The 14,922-nt window shown below is 43.2% G+C and overlaps 1 protein-coding gene and 1 long non-coding RNA gene across 2 annotated transcripts in view; one reads left to right on the top strand and one right to left on the bottom strand.

Annotated features, from left to right (window-relative positions):
• LOC139160286 (uncharacterized) overlaps positions 1–522 on the bottom strand; it is a 29,484-nt gene extending 28,962 nt beyond the window's left edge. The window contains exon 1 of the long non-coding RNA XR_011557911.1: positions 397–522. This is a non-coding gene — a long non-coding RNA (uncharacterized lncRNA). The remainder of the gene's footprint in view (positions 1–396) is intronic.
• Positions 509–7,613, top strand: LOC139160254 (zinc finger protein 436-like). The gene is made up of 2 exons (XM_070737939.1): positions 509–782; positions 5,102–7,613. Exon 2 carries the CDS (start codon positions 5,113–5,115, stop codon positions 6,553–6,555), a length of 1,443 nt encoding a protein of 480 aa, XP_070594040.1. The 5' UTR covers positions 509–782; positions 5,102–5,112; the 3' UTR covers positions 6,556–7,613.
• The last annotated feature ends 7,309 nt before the right edge of the window (positions 7,614–14,922 follow it).

Consider the following 14,922-nt stretch of genomic DNA (forward strand, 5'->3'; position numbering starts at 1 on the left):
TTTTGTCCAATACACAATAATACACAGTGAAAGTTATTGTCTAGAGCAGTGTTTCCCAACCTTGGCAATCTGGACTTCAATTCCCAGAATTCCCCAGCCAGCATTTGCTGGCTGGGGAATTCTGGGAGTTAAAGTCCAAATACCTTCAAGTTGCCAAGGTTGGGAAACACTGCCTTAACAGCTGCAGTGATTCACTTAACAACCACAAGAAAAACGGGTAAGACTTGAAGCTGACTCATATTAACAACCACCTTGCTTAGCGACAGAAACTCTGCTCCCAATTGCGCTCATAACGGGACTCCCTGTGTCACCAAATCTCCAATCTACTCGCTGCTCTTCAGCCTAGGAAAACTCAGCCCCAAAATTACAAATATTGATAATACTTTTTCTACCCACCCACGTGGAGCGGCCGCCTCGCCGTTCTTCCCCACAGGGCCACCAGGGGTCTCCGGCTGTGGCGCTTAGGCCGGTGGAGGCCGCGTCTTTGCACGGAGAAGCCCTTTCCGTCGTGGCGCAGCTTCCTGTGTGCCTGACTCAGCGCTCAAGCGGGCGAGGATTGGCTGAGCCGGCCCCGGAGCTCAGCCTTGCCTTGGGAAGTCCAGCCTCGGCGGCCAGGCAGTAGTAACCCCCGTGCAGCCGCCGCCGCTGCCGCCTCCTCCTCCTCCTCCGATTGTGCCCGATCCGGAGCTTTTGCATTGCTCGGGTTTGCTCCGACGCCGGTGCTTCCCCTCCGGGCGCCGCTCTCTTGCTGGCGGGGATCCGTCCTTCTGCATCGGATCCTGGTAAGTTCACCGTCCGGGATCGTGGGAAGCTTGAGCCGGGCCTGACTCTCCCGCGCGGTCATCGGTCTCCAGTCCCGCTGGATTCCTTCCCGGGATCGCCCGGAGGGAAAAGCGGGACGGAGTTGTCCGCAAGATCCTCCGCGGTTTTGTGCCTGGGCTTGGCGGCTGCCGTCTGCTTGATCTAGGCCGCTATTGTTTTCACGTGGGCTGACTGAGTGCCCGCAGGATTAAACCTCATTGCGCAAAGGAGATCCTGCTATTTTATCCCTCCCGATCAGTGGATCTCCTTCCCCGAGAGGTCAAAGAATAGAATAGAATTCTTTATTGGCCAAATGTGATTGGACACAAGGAATTTGTCTTTGGTGCATATGCTCTCAGTGTACATAAACGAAAATATGCATTTGTCTAGAATCATAAGGTTCAACACTTTAGAGTAGAAAAGAATAGAATTCTTTATTGGCCAAGTGTGATTGGACACAAGGAATTTGTCTTTGGTGCATATGCTCTCAGTGTACATAAACGAAAAGATGCATTTGACAAGAAGCATAAGGTACAACACTATAGAACACTATAGAGTAGAATAGAAATAGAAATAATAGAATTCTTTATTGGCCAAGTGTGATTGGACACCAAAATAATTTGTCATTGGTGCATATGCTCTCAGTGTACATAAAAGAAAAAGATACATTTGTCAAGAAACATGAGGTTCAAAACTGTAGAATAGTATAGAATAGAACAGAACAGAACAGAATTCTTTATTGGCCAAGTGTGATTGGACACATAAGGAATTTGGTGCCTTTGCTCTCAGTGTACATAAATGAAAAGATACATTTGTCAAGAATCATATAGAATAGAGTAGAATAAAATAAAATAGAAATAATAGAATTATTTATTGGCCAAGTGTGATCGGACACCCAAATAATTTGTCATTGGTGCATATGCTCTCAGTGTACATAAAAGAAAAGATACATTTGTCAAGAATCATAATCAACAGTTTAGAGTAGAAGAGAATAGAATTCTTTATTGCCAAGTGTGATTGGACACACAAGGAATTTGGTGCATATGCTCTCGGTGTACATAAAAGAAAAGACACATTTGTCAAGAATCATAAGGTTCAACACTTTAGAGTAGAAGAGAATAGAATTCTTTACTGCCAAGTGTGATTGGACACACAAGGAATTTGGTGCATATGCTCTCGGTGTACATAAACGAAATACATTTGTCAAGAATCATAAGGTACAACGCTATAGAGTAGAAAAAATAGAATAGAAATAGAATTCTTTATTGGCCAAGTGTGATTGGACACACAAGGAATTTGTCATTGGTGCATATGCTCTTAGCGTACATAAAAGAAAAGATACATTCGTCAAGAATCACGAGGTACAACACTTAATAATTGTCATAGGGTACAAATAAGCAATCAGGAAACAATCAATATTAATATCAAGCTCAACCCGGATAAGACGGAGTGGCTGTGGGTTTTGCCGCCCAAGGACAATTCCATCTGTCCGTCCATCACCCTGGGGGGGGAGTCACTAACCCCTTCAGAGAGGGTTCGCAACTTGGGCGTCCTCCTCGATCCACAGCTCACATTAGAAAAACACCTTTCAGCTGTGGCGAGGGGGGCGTTTGCCCAGGTTCGCCTGGTGCACCAGTTGCGGCCCTATTTGGACCGGGAGTCACTGCTCACAGTCACTCATGCCCTCATCACCTCGAGGCTCGACTACTGTAATGCTCTCTACATGGGGCTACCTTTGAAAAGTGTTCGGAAACTTCAGATCGTGCAGAATGCAGCTGCGAGAGCTATCATGGGCGTTCCTAAATTCGCCCATGTCACACCAACACTCCGCAGTCTGCACTGGTTGCCGATCAGTTTCCGGTCACAATTCAAAGTGTTGGTTATGACCTATAAAGCCCTTCATGGCACTGGACCAGAATATCTCCGGGACCGCCTTCTGCCGCACGAATCCCAGCGACCAGTTAGGTCCCACAGAGTTGGCCTTCTCCGGGTCCCGTCAACTAAACAATGTCGGTTGGCGGGGCCTAGGGGAAGAGCCTTCTCTGTGGCGGCCCCGACCCTTTGGAACCAACTCCCCCCAGATATCAGAGTTGCCCCCACCCTCCTAGCCTTTCGTAAGCTCCTTAAAACCCACCTCTGTTGTCAGGCATGGGGGAATTGACATGTTCCTTCCCCCTAGGCTTATAAAATTTATGTATGGTACGCTAGTGTGTATGATTGGTTTTAACTTGTGGGGTTTTAAAAATTAATTTAAATATTGGATTTGTTGTACATTGTGTTGCTGTTGCTGTGAGCCGCCCCGAGTCTGCGGAGAGGGGCGGCATACAAATCTGATTAAACTTAAACTTAAACTTAAAACTTAATATAAATCGTAAGGATACAAGCAACAGGTCAGTGTAAAGGGTTTTTTCTGAATCAATGCAAGGGAAAAAAATGTTTGCACTTTCCTAGTTAGCAACAGCCCCATAAAGTAAGCCTGCCTGTGAAATCCGGGCTGCAAAAATCCAGATACCTGTTATATATATGGTAGCAAAGAATCCTGATGGCCTATTTGCTTTTTGCTGCACTTGGTTTTCTTCCCGTGGCCCTTTTATTGCGGACCTAGGAAACATTGTAGCTGTGTAAACAGCTTAAGAAGCAAACAAAAATTTTAAAAGGAAAAGAACAACCTGAAGCACAATTTCCCTTGGTCTAATTAGAATCTAGAGAAGGGAGAATTAGCACCATAGGCAGGGATTGTTTAAATTGTGTTTTTATCATCTTTTGTCATTGAAAACGAATGGACTTCAACTCCCAGAATTCCCCTGCCAGCATGTTAAAACATTGTTTTAGATGAAACAGTTGCAGCCAACCAAGCCACAGGTAGCCCAGTCAGAAACTGGTTAGGAAACTCCATCATTCCCTTCTGTCAATTTTCCTGGTTAGGTAAAGAAAGATTTTGCAGGAAGAGGAAACCAAGCTCAGCAAGCACTGACCCCCAATTTTAACCCTGATTTATCCTTTGTAGCTAAAGGCCACTTCCTGTATATTCTCAATTATCTACCATTTGCAGCTTATCTATAGGCACATCTCTCTTTCTTTGTCTGTCTCATTATCATCTCTATTTATCATCTATCTATCCATCTATCGTTATCTGTCATCTATCTATTTATCATCTATCACCTGTCTATCATCCATCCATCATTATCTCTCTGTTGTCTATCTCTCTCTCTCTCTCTCTCTTTTTCTGTCTGTCTGTCTATATAGAGTGCTGGTGGGACCACATTTGGAATACTGTGTTCAGTTCTGGAGACCTCACCTACAAAAAGATATTGACAAAATTGAACGGGTCCAAAGACGGGCTACAAAAATGGTGGAAGGTCTTAAGCATAAAACATATCAGGAAAGACTTCATGAACTCAATCTGTATAGTCTGGAGGACAGAAGGAAAAGGGGGGACATGATCGAAACATTTAAATATGTTAAAGGGTTAAATAAGGTCCAGGAGGGAAGTGTTTTAATAGGAAAGTGAACACATGAACAAGGGAGCACAATCTGAGGTTAGTTGGGTGGAAAGATCAAAAGCAACATGAGAAAATATTATTTCACTGAAAGAGTAGTAGATCCTTGGAACAAACTTCCAGCAGACGTGGTAGATAAATCCACAGTAACTGAATTTAAACATACCTGGGATAAACATATATCCATCCTAAGATAAAATATAGAAAATAGTATAAGGGCAGACTAGATGGATCATGATGTCTTTTTCTGCCGTCAGTCTTCTATGTTTCTATATTTCTTTCTTTCTCTATCTATCTATCTATCTATCTATCTATCTATCTATCTATCTATCTATCTATGGGGTACTAAGGTGGCACGATGACTTGTGCTCGCCCCCATGGCTCTGAGTGCTAGTGGAGTCCAGCAGAATTATGCTACTGTACCTGGGCAGGTAGCGAAATCTCGTGTGGACATGCAGGTGCGCCAGAGACATAATACTTTTACCCACAAGTGCATAAGTGCAATGCATCGGTATTGATCATATTAAAAATTAAAATTGATGCATTTGCTGCCACTATAATAGTTGGATGGAATTTTAATGTTGTATTTTTCAGCCCATGCTGAAAAATAATTATGATTAGTCATTTCGTCCATCTCTACACATCTCTACATTTTTTCCCAATAATATTGCTCTCTGCTGCGATCATTTCTTTTTTTCCACATCTGAGCAATTGATATTCTAACTGCGGTTGTGATATGAAGTGACACTAAATGAACTGTAATATGGCTAATTTTCATGTGGGTTCTTATTTCCATCCAGTTATTAAAAAGATGGTGAATGAGGAAGAGGAGGGAACTTCCAAGCAGGGCGGCCCTAAGCCCACGGAGCCACAGGGGATGCTGTCTGACAGCTGCCAGAGTCATGTGTCCTCAGACGTTGAATCGGAAGGAGGCGAAACCAACACGACGGAACCGAGAAGCTCGGAGCATGACCAGGAGAGCAACTCTCTCGCCCTCAACGGTGACGTTTCGGATGGCGAGAAGGTTTATCCCGCACAGACGCAATACATTTGCCCCGTTTGCGGGGAATGTTTTAACGGGAGCTCCTGCCTCGTGGAGCACCAGCGGCTTCACAAGGAGGAGAAGCCACGCGCCTGCCCCGTCTGTGGAAAAGGCTACAACCAGGAAGCGGACTTGGTGGCGCACATGCAGAGTCACACCGACGAGAAGCCGTTTTCTTGCCTCGAGTGTGGGAGGAGCTTCCTTTTCAGCTCAGATCTGGTGGCCCACCAAAAGGTCCACACCGGAGAGAAACCGTACATCTGCCTAGAGTGCGGGAAAGGCTTCTCTCAGAGTTCCCAGCTGATGTCCCATCGCAGAGTCCATACGGGAGAAAAGCCCTACGAATGCATCATCTGCGAGAAGAGCTTCCGGTCTAACTATGACCTGGTCAACCATCAGAGGAGCCACACCGGAGAGAAACCTTACATCTGTTCCGACTGCGGGAAGAGTTTTACCCGCAGCTCCCATCTCATCTCCCACCAGAGGGTCCACACCGGCGAAAGGCCCTACCCTTGCGGGATCTGCGGGAAGCGTTTCCGGGACTGCTCCCATCTCATTCGTCACCAGAGGGTCCACACGGGCGAGAAACCCTACGAGTGCTCCATTTGCGGGAAGAGCTTCCGGGTCAACTACGACTTAGTCACCCACCAGAGGAACCACACCGGAGAAAAGCCGTACGAGTGCCCCGATTGCGGGAAAGGCTTTAAGCGGAGCTCGCACCTCATCTGCCACCAGCGGGTCCACACGGGAGAAAGGCCGTATCCGTGCGGCATCTGCGGGAAAAGCTTCAGCTACAGCTCGGACCTCATTAAGCACCAGAGAATCCACACGGGGGAGAAACCTTACGAGTGCCACATCTGCGGGAAGAGCTTCCGGATCAATGCCGACTTGGTCACTCACCAGAGGATTCACACCGGAGAGAAACCGTACACCTGCTCGGATTGTGGGAAATGTTTTGCCCGGAGTTCTCGCCTTGTGTCTCATCAGAGGGTCCACGTGAAGGATGGGACATTAGGAATGTCTCTTTCTGAAACTGAGCCAGGAGCAGCTACCATGTCCCCAACTACTGAGCGCCTTTGGGCCAAGGAGGAGAAGTTGGCCCCAAGTGAGCCTCTGGTTCTGACCAGCCTGGGAACTTCTTCTCAGGTCGTCCTTGGCAATTCTCCACAGGCTGCCCACATGAGTGAAATAAAGATGGAGTGTAAGAGCTGAGACGCAAGAAAAACTAGAAAGGAAACACTCACATTTCCGGTAACCATGTACAGAATCTGGAATCCCTTGCCCATTTTAATTAGCCTTCATGCAATGTTCGCTTGATCAAACCAGATCTACCATCCGCGGCTCCCTTTCCCTGTGTGTATTGAAGGATGAATGGGCTGACCCAAGGAAGGATGAAGTGCCCTCCACCCAGAGAATGGCCCCACTGGCCAAATTTAAATTAAAAAGCCATTTTGACCCGGGCTGGCTTTGCTTCCCCCAAAGAAATTCTTGGAGGTGTAGTTTTGTTGAGAATTCTTGATTTTTAAAATGTACAGCCTTAGAGGTGGGGAGGGACAGAAAAAAAAACCCAGATGAAATTGTTGGAACCCCTTCAAAAATATATTTATCGATGCAAGCGAAAACGAGCAAAAGTTTGCGCTGCCGTGTGTATGGGTTGCCTTGAAATGAGCAAGGGGAAAAAATATAACCGAAATTAGTGTTTATGGTAGGAAAGTGTTTTCTTTAAAATAATGCAAAGTAGCAATCTCTTATCCATCACGGTTGTTTCTTAAGAAATCCATACAACTTAGGGCAGTGATGACGAACGTTTTTGGCACCGAGTGCCCATACGGCAATGCACCAGAGCGCTAGAAACCCAAAAACCAGCTGTCTGGGGCGCGTATGGCTTGTTTTTGGCCTTTTTAAGGACCGTTTTCTGGTACTTTAGCACTCGCAAAGACCAATTGGCAATAGTGTGTGTGCCCACAGTGTGGGCTCTACCTGTCACATCTGGCAAGTGTGCCCCAGGTTCGCCATCATGGACTTAGGTTTTATTTGCTCTGTTCCTTGGTAGAAAGCCATGACTTTTTAAAGAATATACTGAACACTCGCAGTTCTTTTAAACACAACTTTCCTGCTTCACAGAAACATTCTGCTGTTTATTATCTTCTAACAATTTCTATCCTACGTTTGTGCGTGTGTGTATTTTTAATAAAAACATTGTTGCTATAATAATACTTTAGTTGGGTAGAATGAAGCTTTTAAGTCTTTAATAAAATTATTTAACTTAATTTATAAGCCATGATATTTTTGTACGCTCCTACGAAGAGAGGGTGCCCATGGGATTTAAGGACAGTTTTACTTATTTCTCCCTCTGTGCAGCCCCCAACTCCTTTTAGCTTTTCAACTGGACATGTCCATGTATCTGGAAGAATTCTGATGGATTTTTAGCAGTAGTGCAGTGATTGCCTCTCTCCTTTGGGTCTCGCCTCAAGGTGCATTTACATAGAAACATAGAAACATAGAAGTCTGACGGCAGAAAAAGACCTCATGGTCCATCTAGTCTGCCCTTATACTATTTTCTGTATTTTATCTTAAACTTGAGGAATTTCAATCCAGCTATGTAATACATAAACCAAGTACAGTGGTACCTCTACCTACAAACGCCTCTACTTACGAACTTTTCTAGATAAGAACTGGGTATTCAAGATTTTTTTGCCTCTTCTCAAGAACTATTTTCCACTTACAAACCCGAGCCTCCGAAACTGTAACCGGGAAAGGCAGGGAGAAGCCTCTGTGGGGCCTCTGTAGGAATCTCCTGGGAGGAAACAGGGCTGGAAAAGGCGGGGAGAAGCCTCCGTGGGGCCTCTCTAAGAATCTCCTAGGAGGAAACAAGGCCTCCCCCCTCCCTGTGGTTTCCCCAATCGCACACATTATTGCTTTTACATTGATTCCTATGGGAAAAATGGCTTCTTAAAATATTTTCTACTTAAGAACCTGGTCACGGAACAAATTAAGTTCATAAAAACATAGAAGTCTGACGGCAGAAAAAGACCCCATGGTCCATCTAGTCTGCCCTTATACTATTTTCTGTATTTTATCTTAGGATGGATATATGTTTATCCCAGGCATGTTTAAATTCAGTTACTGTGGATTATCTACCACGTCTGCTGGAAGTTTGTTCCAAGGATCTACTACTCTTTCAGTAAAATAATATTTTCTCATGTTGCTTTTGATCTTTCCCCCAACTAACTTCAGATTGTGTCCCCTTGTTCTTGTGTTTACTTTCCTATTAAAAACACTTCCCTCCTGGACCTTATTTAACCCTTTAATATATTTAAATCTTTCGATCATGTCCCCCCTTTTCCTTCTGTCCTCCAGACTAATAAGTAGAGGTACCACTGTATGACACAAAGGCTTAATGTGTCTACATGTCTGAAATACAGTATTGATCTTCCTCCCACCACTGATCTCTTCTTGTTTATTGTATTCCTTCTATTCATTAACCTTTCTTTTTTTTTTTTTTTTGCCTGAAATCTCAAAACGTTCACTCACAGTTCTTCCTGAAGCGAAGATGGGATGCTAGTAACAGATTTAAGTCAGCTTTGGGTGCAGCCATATCTGGGCTTGATTGTGAGTGGATGTGCTTGGGACTCTACTATACTTGGGGCTATACTTATATTTTGATAGCAGCTAACTAATGGGTTGTGAGAACTGTCAGTTGTTCCAGCCATAGTTCGCACTCCATAGTGCTAGCCAGTGGTTCTCAAACTGGGGGTCAGGTCCCCTTTGGGAGTCGAACGACCATTTCACATGGTGTTAGGAACTAAAGCCTCTATTCTCCCGCCTTGGAACATATTTTTACAATCCGACCAATCAGGCATTTACAGTGGGGGTGTCCCTCTGACCTTCCTGCCAATTAGCTTGGAGCTCTCTTGGGAGAATTGGCACTAGACTTATGGTTGGGGGTCACCACAACAGGAGGAATTATATTAAGGGTTCGCGGCATTAGAAAGGTTGAAAACCACTCCATAGGCCATGAAGAAATTATATGCAGACCAGCAAGCAAGGCTGATAAATGGGAGTATTTTATTAATGCTTACATTTTTTTTTTAAGTCAGAGAAAGAGGCTCCGAACAATGTCCTTTTCTATGGTGTCTAGCTTCACACATCTCTCTAATCTGCAATTTTATTTAATAATTTGTTGATTAAGCCACAAACACACTGCGTTCACACATTGTGCAGTCTTAAACTGTGGTTCAGAAATCACAATAACATAGTAGATGATTCCACACAACTAAAATGCTACCATCTACATAGTAAAATAAAAGAGTCAAATAAAGGTTAAATAAAAGGATCAGAACTCTTCTTTGTTGTACAAATTCCCAATAGGTTAGCTAGCGGTTTTTACGGCCTTGCTTCTGGAGGTAGTCCTCAACCTACGATCATAATGAAGCCTGGAATTTATGTTGTATATTATGAGAATTATAAGTTGAGGCAACAGTGTGGCTGACACAGTTTGACAACATTTTTAACGCTAGTTATTAAGTGAACACCAATGTTGTTAAGTGTACCCATTGGAATTTGTTGTTAAAGTTGTTAAAGTCCACAGTGGACTTAATTTTTTTTTATATTTTTTGGCTAAAAAACAAATATCAGTTTCCATTTTAAAAAAAAATGTAAATTATTATCCCGCAAGCATGGGATTCTGCAAATGGGCATAAATGCATGCATAAAAGCGGAATGCCAAAATGTGATCACATGACTGGAGGTCACATGGCCATTTGAAATTTGAATCTGATCTTCAAATATGCTTTGGAGGGTCCATGGTAGCTTTAAATGGTTGCTAAGCAACTGGTCACGACAAGGACTACCTGCATGTAATAAAAACACTGAAGATCAAGGGCAGAAAAGGGGGTTTGAAAGCAGAGAGAGAATGTACACTGCTCCAAAAAATAAAGGGAACACTAATAACACATCCTAGATCTGAATGAATGAAATATACTCAATGAATACTTTGTTCTGTTGAATGTGAACAACAGCACGTGAAATTGATTGTCAATCAATGTTGCTTCCTAAGTGGACAGTTTGATTTTACAGAAGTTTGATTTACTTGGAGTTTATTTATTTATTTATTTATTTATTGGACTTGTATGCCGCCCATCTCTGTGGACTCGGGGCGGCTCACAACATATAGTGAAACACAACAGTACAGTTATCCAATTAATAAACTAAAAAGTTCTTAACATTCTAACTTTAAAAACATTCATTTTCATCCATTCAGCAATCACACTAACAACATTTGCTGGACAGGGGAAGATCTAGTGTCTCCAGGCCTGGGGGCAAAGATGTGTTTTTAAACGCTTGCGGAAAGCAAGGAGGGTGGGGGCAGTGCGAATCTCTGGGGGGAGATGATTCCAGAGGGCCGGGGCCGCCACAGAGAAGGCTCTTCTCCTAGGTCCTGCCAGCCGACATTGTTTGGTCGGCGGGACCCTAAGGAGACCAACCCTGAGGGCTTCAGGGAAGCTTTGCCAATAGGTTTGCCATCATAGTACTAGACTATCAATAATGCATTTGCCCATATTGGATCGAAGAAACGACTGATTTGAAAATGTGTCTCTGAGCTAATATAAAAAGTTGGGTTTTTTACCAGCGTCCTAGAAGATACTCTGGATTAAAGTTTGCCCATGTTATATGGGAAATGTACAGTTGATAAAAATGTTTCCCTCTTACTGTATGACACATCTTTCAAATAGCTTTAAGGAGCAATCTTGGATTTAGATGACCATCTGCAGATCCCAGGAATGCTTTTTCCAAAATGCAACTGGATTTTCTTGATTTTTCCTTGGAGTTGTTTCGCTTCTCATCCGGAGGCTTCTTCAGTTCTAACTGAACCTTTGGAACAAAATTCTATCTTGTTTTCACAGAAAGCAGTTATAAAATTAAAATACAAATGATATATATATACCAAACAAACAGTAACACCAATGCAGAATATATTCACTCTAAATAAAACACATAATCCATAAACGTGCCATAATAAACAATTTGAAAAATGTTATTGATCTCTTTCTTAACATACGCTGACTTGTGTTCCCATATTTTTTCTTTAAAAATAAAGATTTTAAGTTCAATTGGCAAAAGTTAAATGCAAACGTGCAACATGACAACCAGGTGTAGCTTAAAATAACGGAGAATCTGTTCATTTATTTGTATTGATTTATATTGGGAATGGCACATAACTGGTTTTTGCTAACATTACACAGACAGATTTTAGATTTAATTGGATTAACATTACACAGACAGACACATTGGGTGAATTTATATATTACATTTACCTAACAGAAACCCTCTAATTCAGTGATTCTCAATCTGGGGGTTGGGACTTTTTTGGGGGTGGTCGAATGACTGTTTCATAGGGGTTGCCTAAGACCATGGGAAAAGACAAATTTCCCATGGTGTTAGGAACTAAAGCTTCTATTCTGGCGCCTTAGAACCTATTTCTACAATCCAACCAATCAGGCGTTTACAGTGGGGGTGTCCCTCTGACCTTCCTTCCAATTATCTTAAAGCGCTGTTAGGAGAATTGGCACTAGACTTATGGTTGGGGTTCACCACAACATGAGTAACTGTATTATGGGATCGGGGCATTAGAAAGGTTGAGAACCACCGCTCTAATTAATGACGGTTTCCATAGGCAATCCTAACCAATAGGACCAGTGGGTAAGTAATGCTGGGATTATAGTTCAGCAACATCTCAAAGTCAGGTTTCTTCACTCCTGCAGTGAATCATCATACAGTTTTGCTTGGGCTTTGGATTTGGTGCAAACTAGGCAGCTACAGAATATTGACAAGAGTTTAGTTAAAACTCTGGCTCATCACAATGTATGAACCCAATGTTTACTAGCTTAAATATAAAAAATAGGCATGCTGCTAGCCGTGACAATTAAACCTTGTCAACTTCACAAAGAATAAAGGTTTTCCCTCTGAAAATATACTAGGTATAGAAGGAACAGATGTTATCTTAATCAGAATTTTCTCTAACTTGCCCAGCTGAACTGAAGGGAGGGAGGATGGAGAAATCTTTCCACTTCTGTCCATGTGATTTTTTTTCTTAAATGTTCTTTTGAATATGTTTTATCGATCAAGTTTGTTTATATCTCATGTTTACTGTTCTTCTGTCTGTATTCCTATAGACTTAGATTCTTTTTTTCTTCAATTTAAATTTACTATACTGTACAGTGATACCTTGTCTTACAAACTTAATTGGTTCTGGGACGAGGTTCTTAAGGTGAAAAGTTTGTAAGACGAAACAATGTTTCCCATAGGAATCAGTGGAAAAGCGATTAATGCGTGCAAGCCCAAAATTCACCCCTTTTGCCAGCCGAAGTGCCCATTTTTGCGCTGCTGGGATTCCCCTGAGGCTCCCCTCCATGGGAAACCCCACCTCTGGACCTCTGTGTTTTTGCAATGCTGCATGGGAATCCCAGCAGGGGAATCGCAGCATCGCAAAAACACTGAAGTCCTCGAAACCCCACCTCTGGACCTGTGTTTTTGCGATGCTGGGATTCCTGAGGCTCCCCTCACTGGGAAACCCCACCTCCGGACATCTGTTGCAGCATCACAAAAACACAGAACACAGAAGTCGGGAGGTGGGGTTTCCCATGGAGGGGAGCCTCAGGGGAATCCCAGCAGCGCAAAAACGGGTGCTTCGCTGGCAACGGGAGTCCGGATGCGGGGCATCCCAGCGGCGCCGGTGGGTTTGTAAGATGAAAATAGTTTGTAAGAAGAGGCAAAAAAATCTTAAACCCCGGGTTTGTATCTCGAAAAGTTTGTATGACGAGGCGTTTGTAAGACGAGGTATCACTGTATTCCAGTTTCTTACGGTAGCCAATAAAGTTTGTTTGAAATTCATTTTTAGAGTGTTTGTCTTTTATCTGGGAATTACAAACTAAAGGGAAAAAGGGGGGAAAGCTTTCCCAGTGTAGATTAAACTGGTTTAAAGTGCCGTTCCTCAAGACTCTCTTCCCATAGGTAGAAGGCTGTTCATTCATTGCTTAATGGACTCATGGTACGAATGACCGCATCCCAAGGGTTCGAATAAATGGGTCTACATCGACCTGGGATGGAAACATTGAGCTGAGGGACACCCACTTTTGTTCTGGTTTTTTTTAATCAATATCAATGAAATTGGGGAGGGAATACATATTTGCACATGATACACAATTAGTAGGCCCAGCTAATTTTTTTAGATCAGAGTTGTCCAACTCTGGCATCTTCTGTTCTTCCATTCCATAAGTCTTAAAAGTTGCCAAGATTGGACAGCCTTGCTTTAAATGCAAGAAGATTTTTTTAAAAAGAGCTAGATGGACATGAACAATGGATTTGTAAATTTAGCAGGGAGAACTATAAGGCCCACGGATAGGATGGGAGGCAGCCAGTGTTCCCTCTAATTTTTTTGGGGAGTGGGCGGAAAAGTATAGTGTCTGAGCGGCAGTCCCTTTGGGACTGGGCGGCACAGAAATAATAAATAAATAAATAGACAGACAGACAGACAGATAAATAAACAAACAAACAAACAAACAAATAAAAAACCCACCCTGTTTTGCCTCAGAGAATTTCAAAATAAAATACTGTTTTGTGTGTCTATAACAGTGAGCTCATAATAGGGCAACTCTATCATTATCAAAATGCCACTTAAATAGTTGAGCTAGTTTCAAACTAGATTTTGATTTTCTTTTTCTCTTCCTTACTCCCATTCTTTTTCTTTCTCTTTTCCTTCCTCTCTTTTTCCATCTGTTTCTCTCTCTTCCTCTCTTCCTCTCTCTCTCCTTCCCTCTCACTCTTTCCCTCTCGACTTCTGGGCAGGTTTGGAAAACTCTGAGTTGATGATGATTTTTAAGTGAGCGATTGCTCACTGCTCAGCTTAGAGGGAACTATGGAGGCAGCTGTCTTGGCAGGAATCCATGTGAAAGAAATCCAAGTGACCTTGTTAGCCTCTGTTGTCAGTGGTCCACGACCGAGTCAGTTAGTGACAGATTCTGAAGAGGATGAACCGGGACCGTCTTGGTACCCTAGGCCAGTGTTTCCCAACCTTGGCAACTTGAAGATATTTGGACTTCAACTCCCAGAATTCCCCAGCCAGCAAATGCTGGCTAGGGAATTCTGGGAGTTGAAGTCCAGATATCTTCAAGTTGCCAAGGTTGGGAAACACTGCCCTAGGCCAGCATTCTTTCCGGCTGAATCAGACAATGATCAATTTTTAATCATATTTTGTCAAAAGAGTCCGTGAGATGATTGACAGATTATGTGCCATTAAATTTGTCTCTTGTCTTAGATTTTATATGGACAATCTGCCCCCAGTCTGGACCTTCAGATTGTCCAATGCTGCACACTAGGTGGGGGTTCCGCTGCTACTACTGCGATGCGTGCGCAGCTCTGGGTGATCGGCGCGAGCATGCGCCTGTCCGAGTGACATTTGGTTTCTACACTGGTGCAAGAAGCAAAATCTTGCAAGAGGACACATGGCCACGAGAGATTTCGGCAATTTTTTTTGCTTCCGTGTATGCGCGGCAGCAAAAAATCACCAAAAATGCCAAA

The sequence above is a fragment of the Erythrolamprus reginae genome, chromosome 2 (assembly GCF_031021105.1).
Source record: "Erythrolamprus reginae isolate rEryReg1 chromosome 2, rEryReg1.hap1, whole genome shotgun sequence".
In the NCBI taxonomy this organism is placed as follows: Eukaryota; Metazoa; Chordata; class Lepidosauria; order Squamata; family Dipsadidae; genus Erythrolamprus; species Erythrolamprus reginae.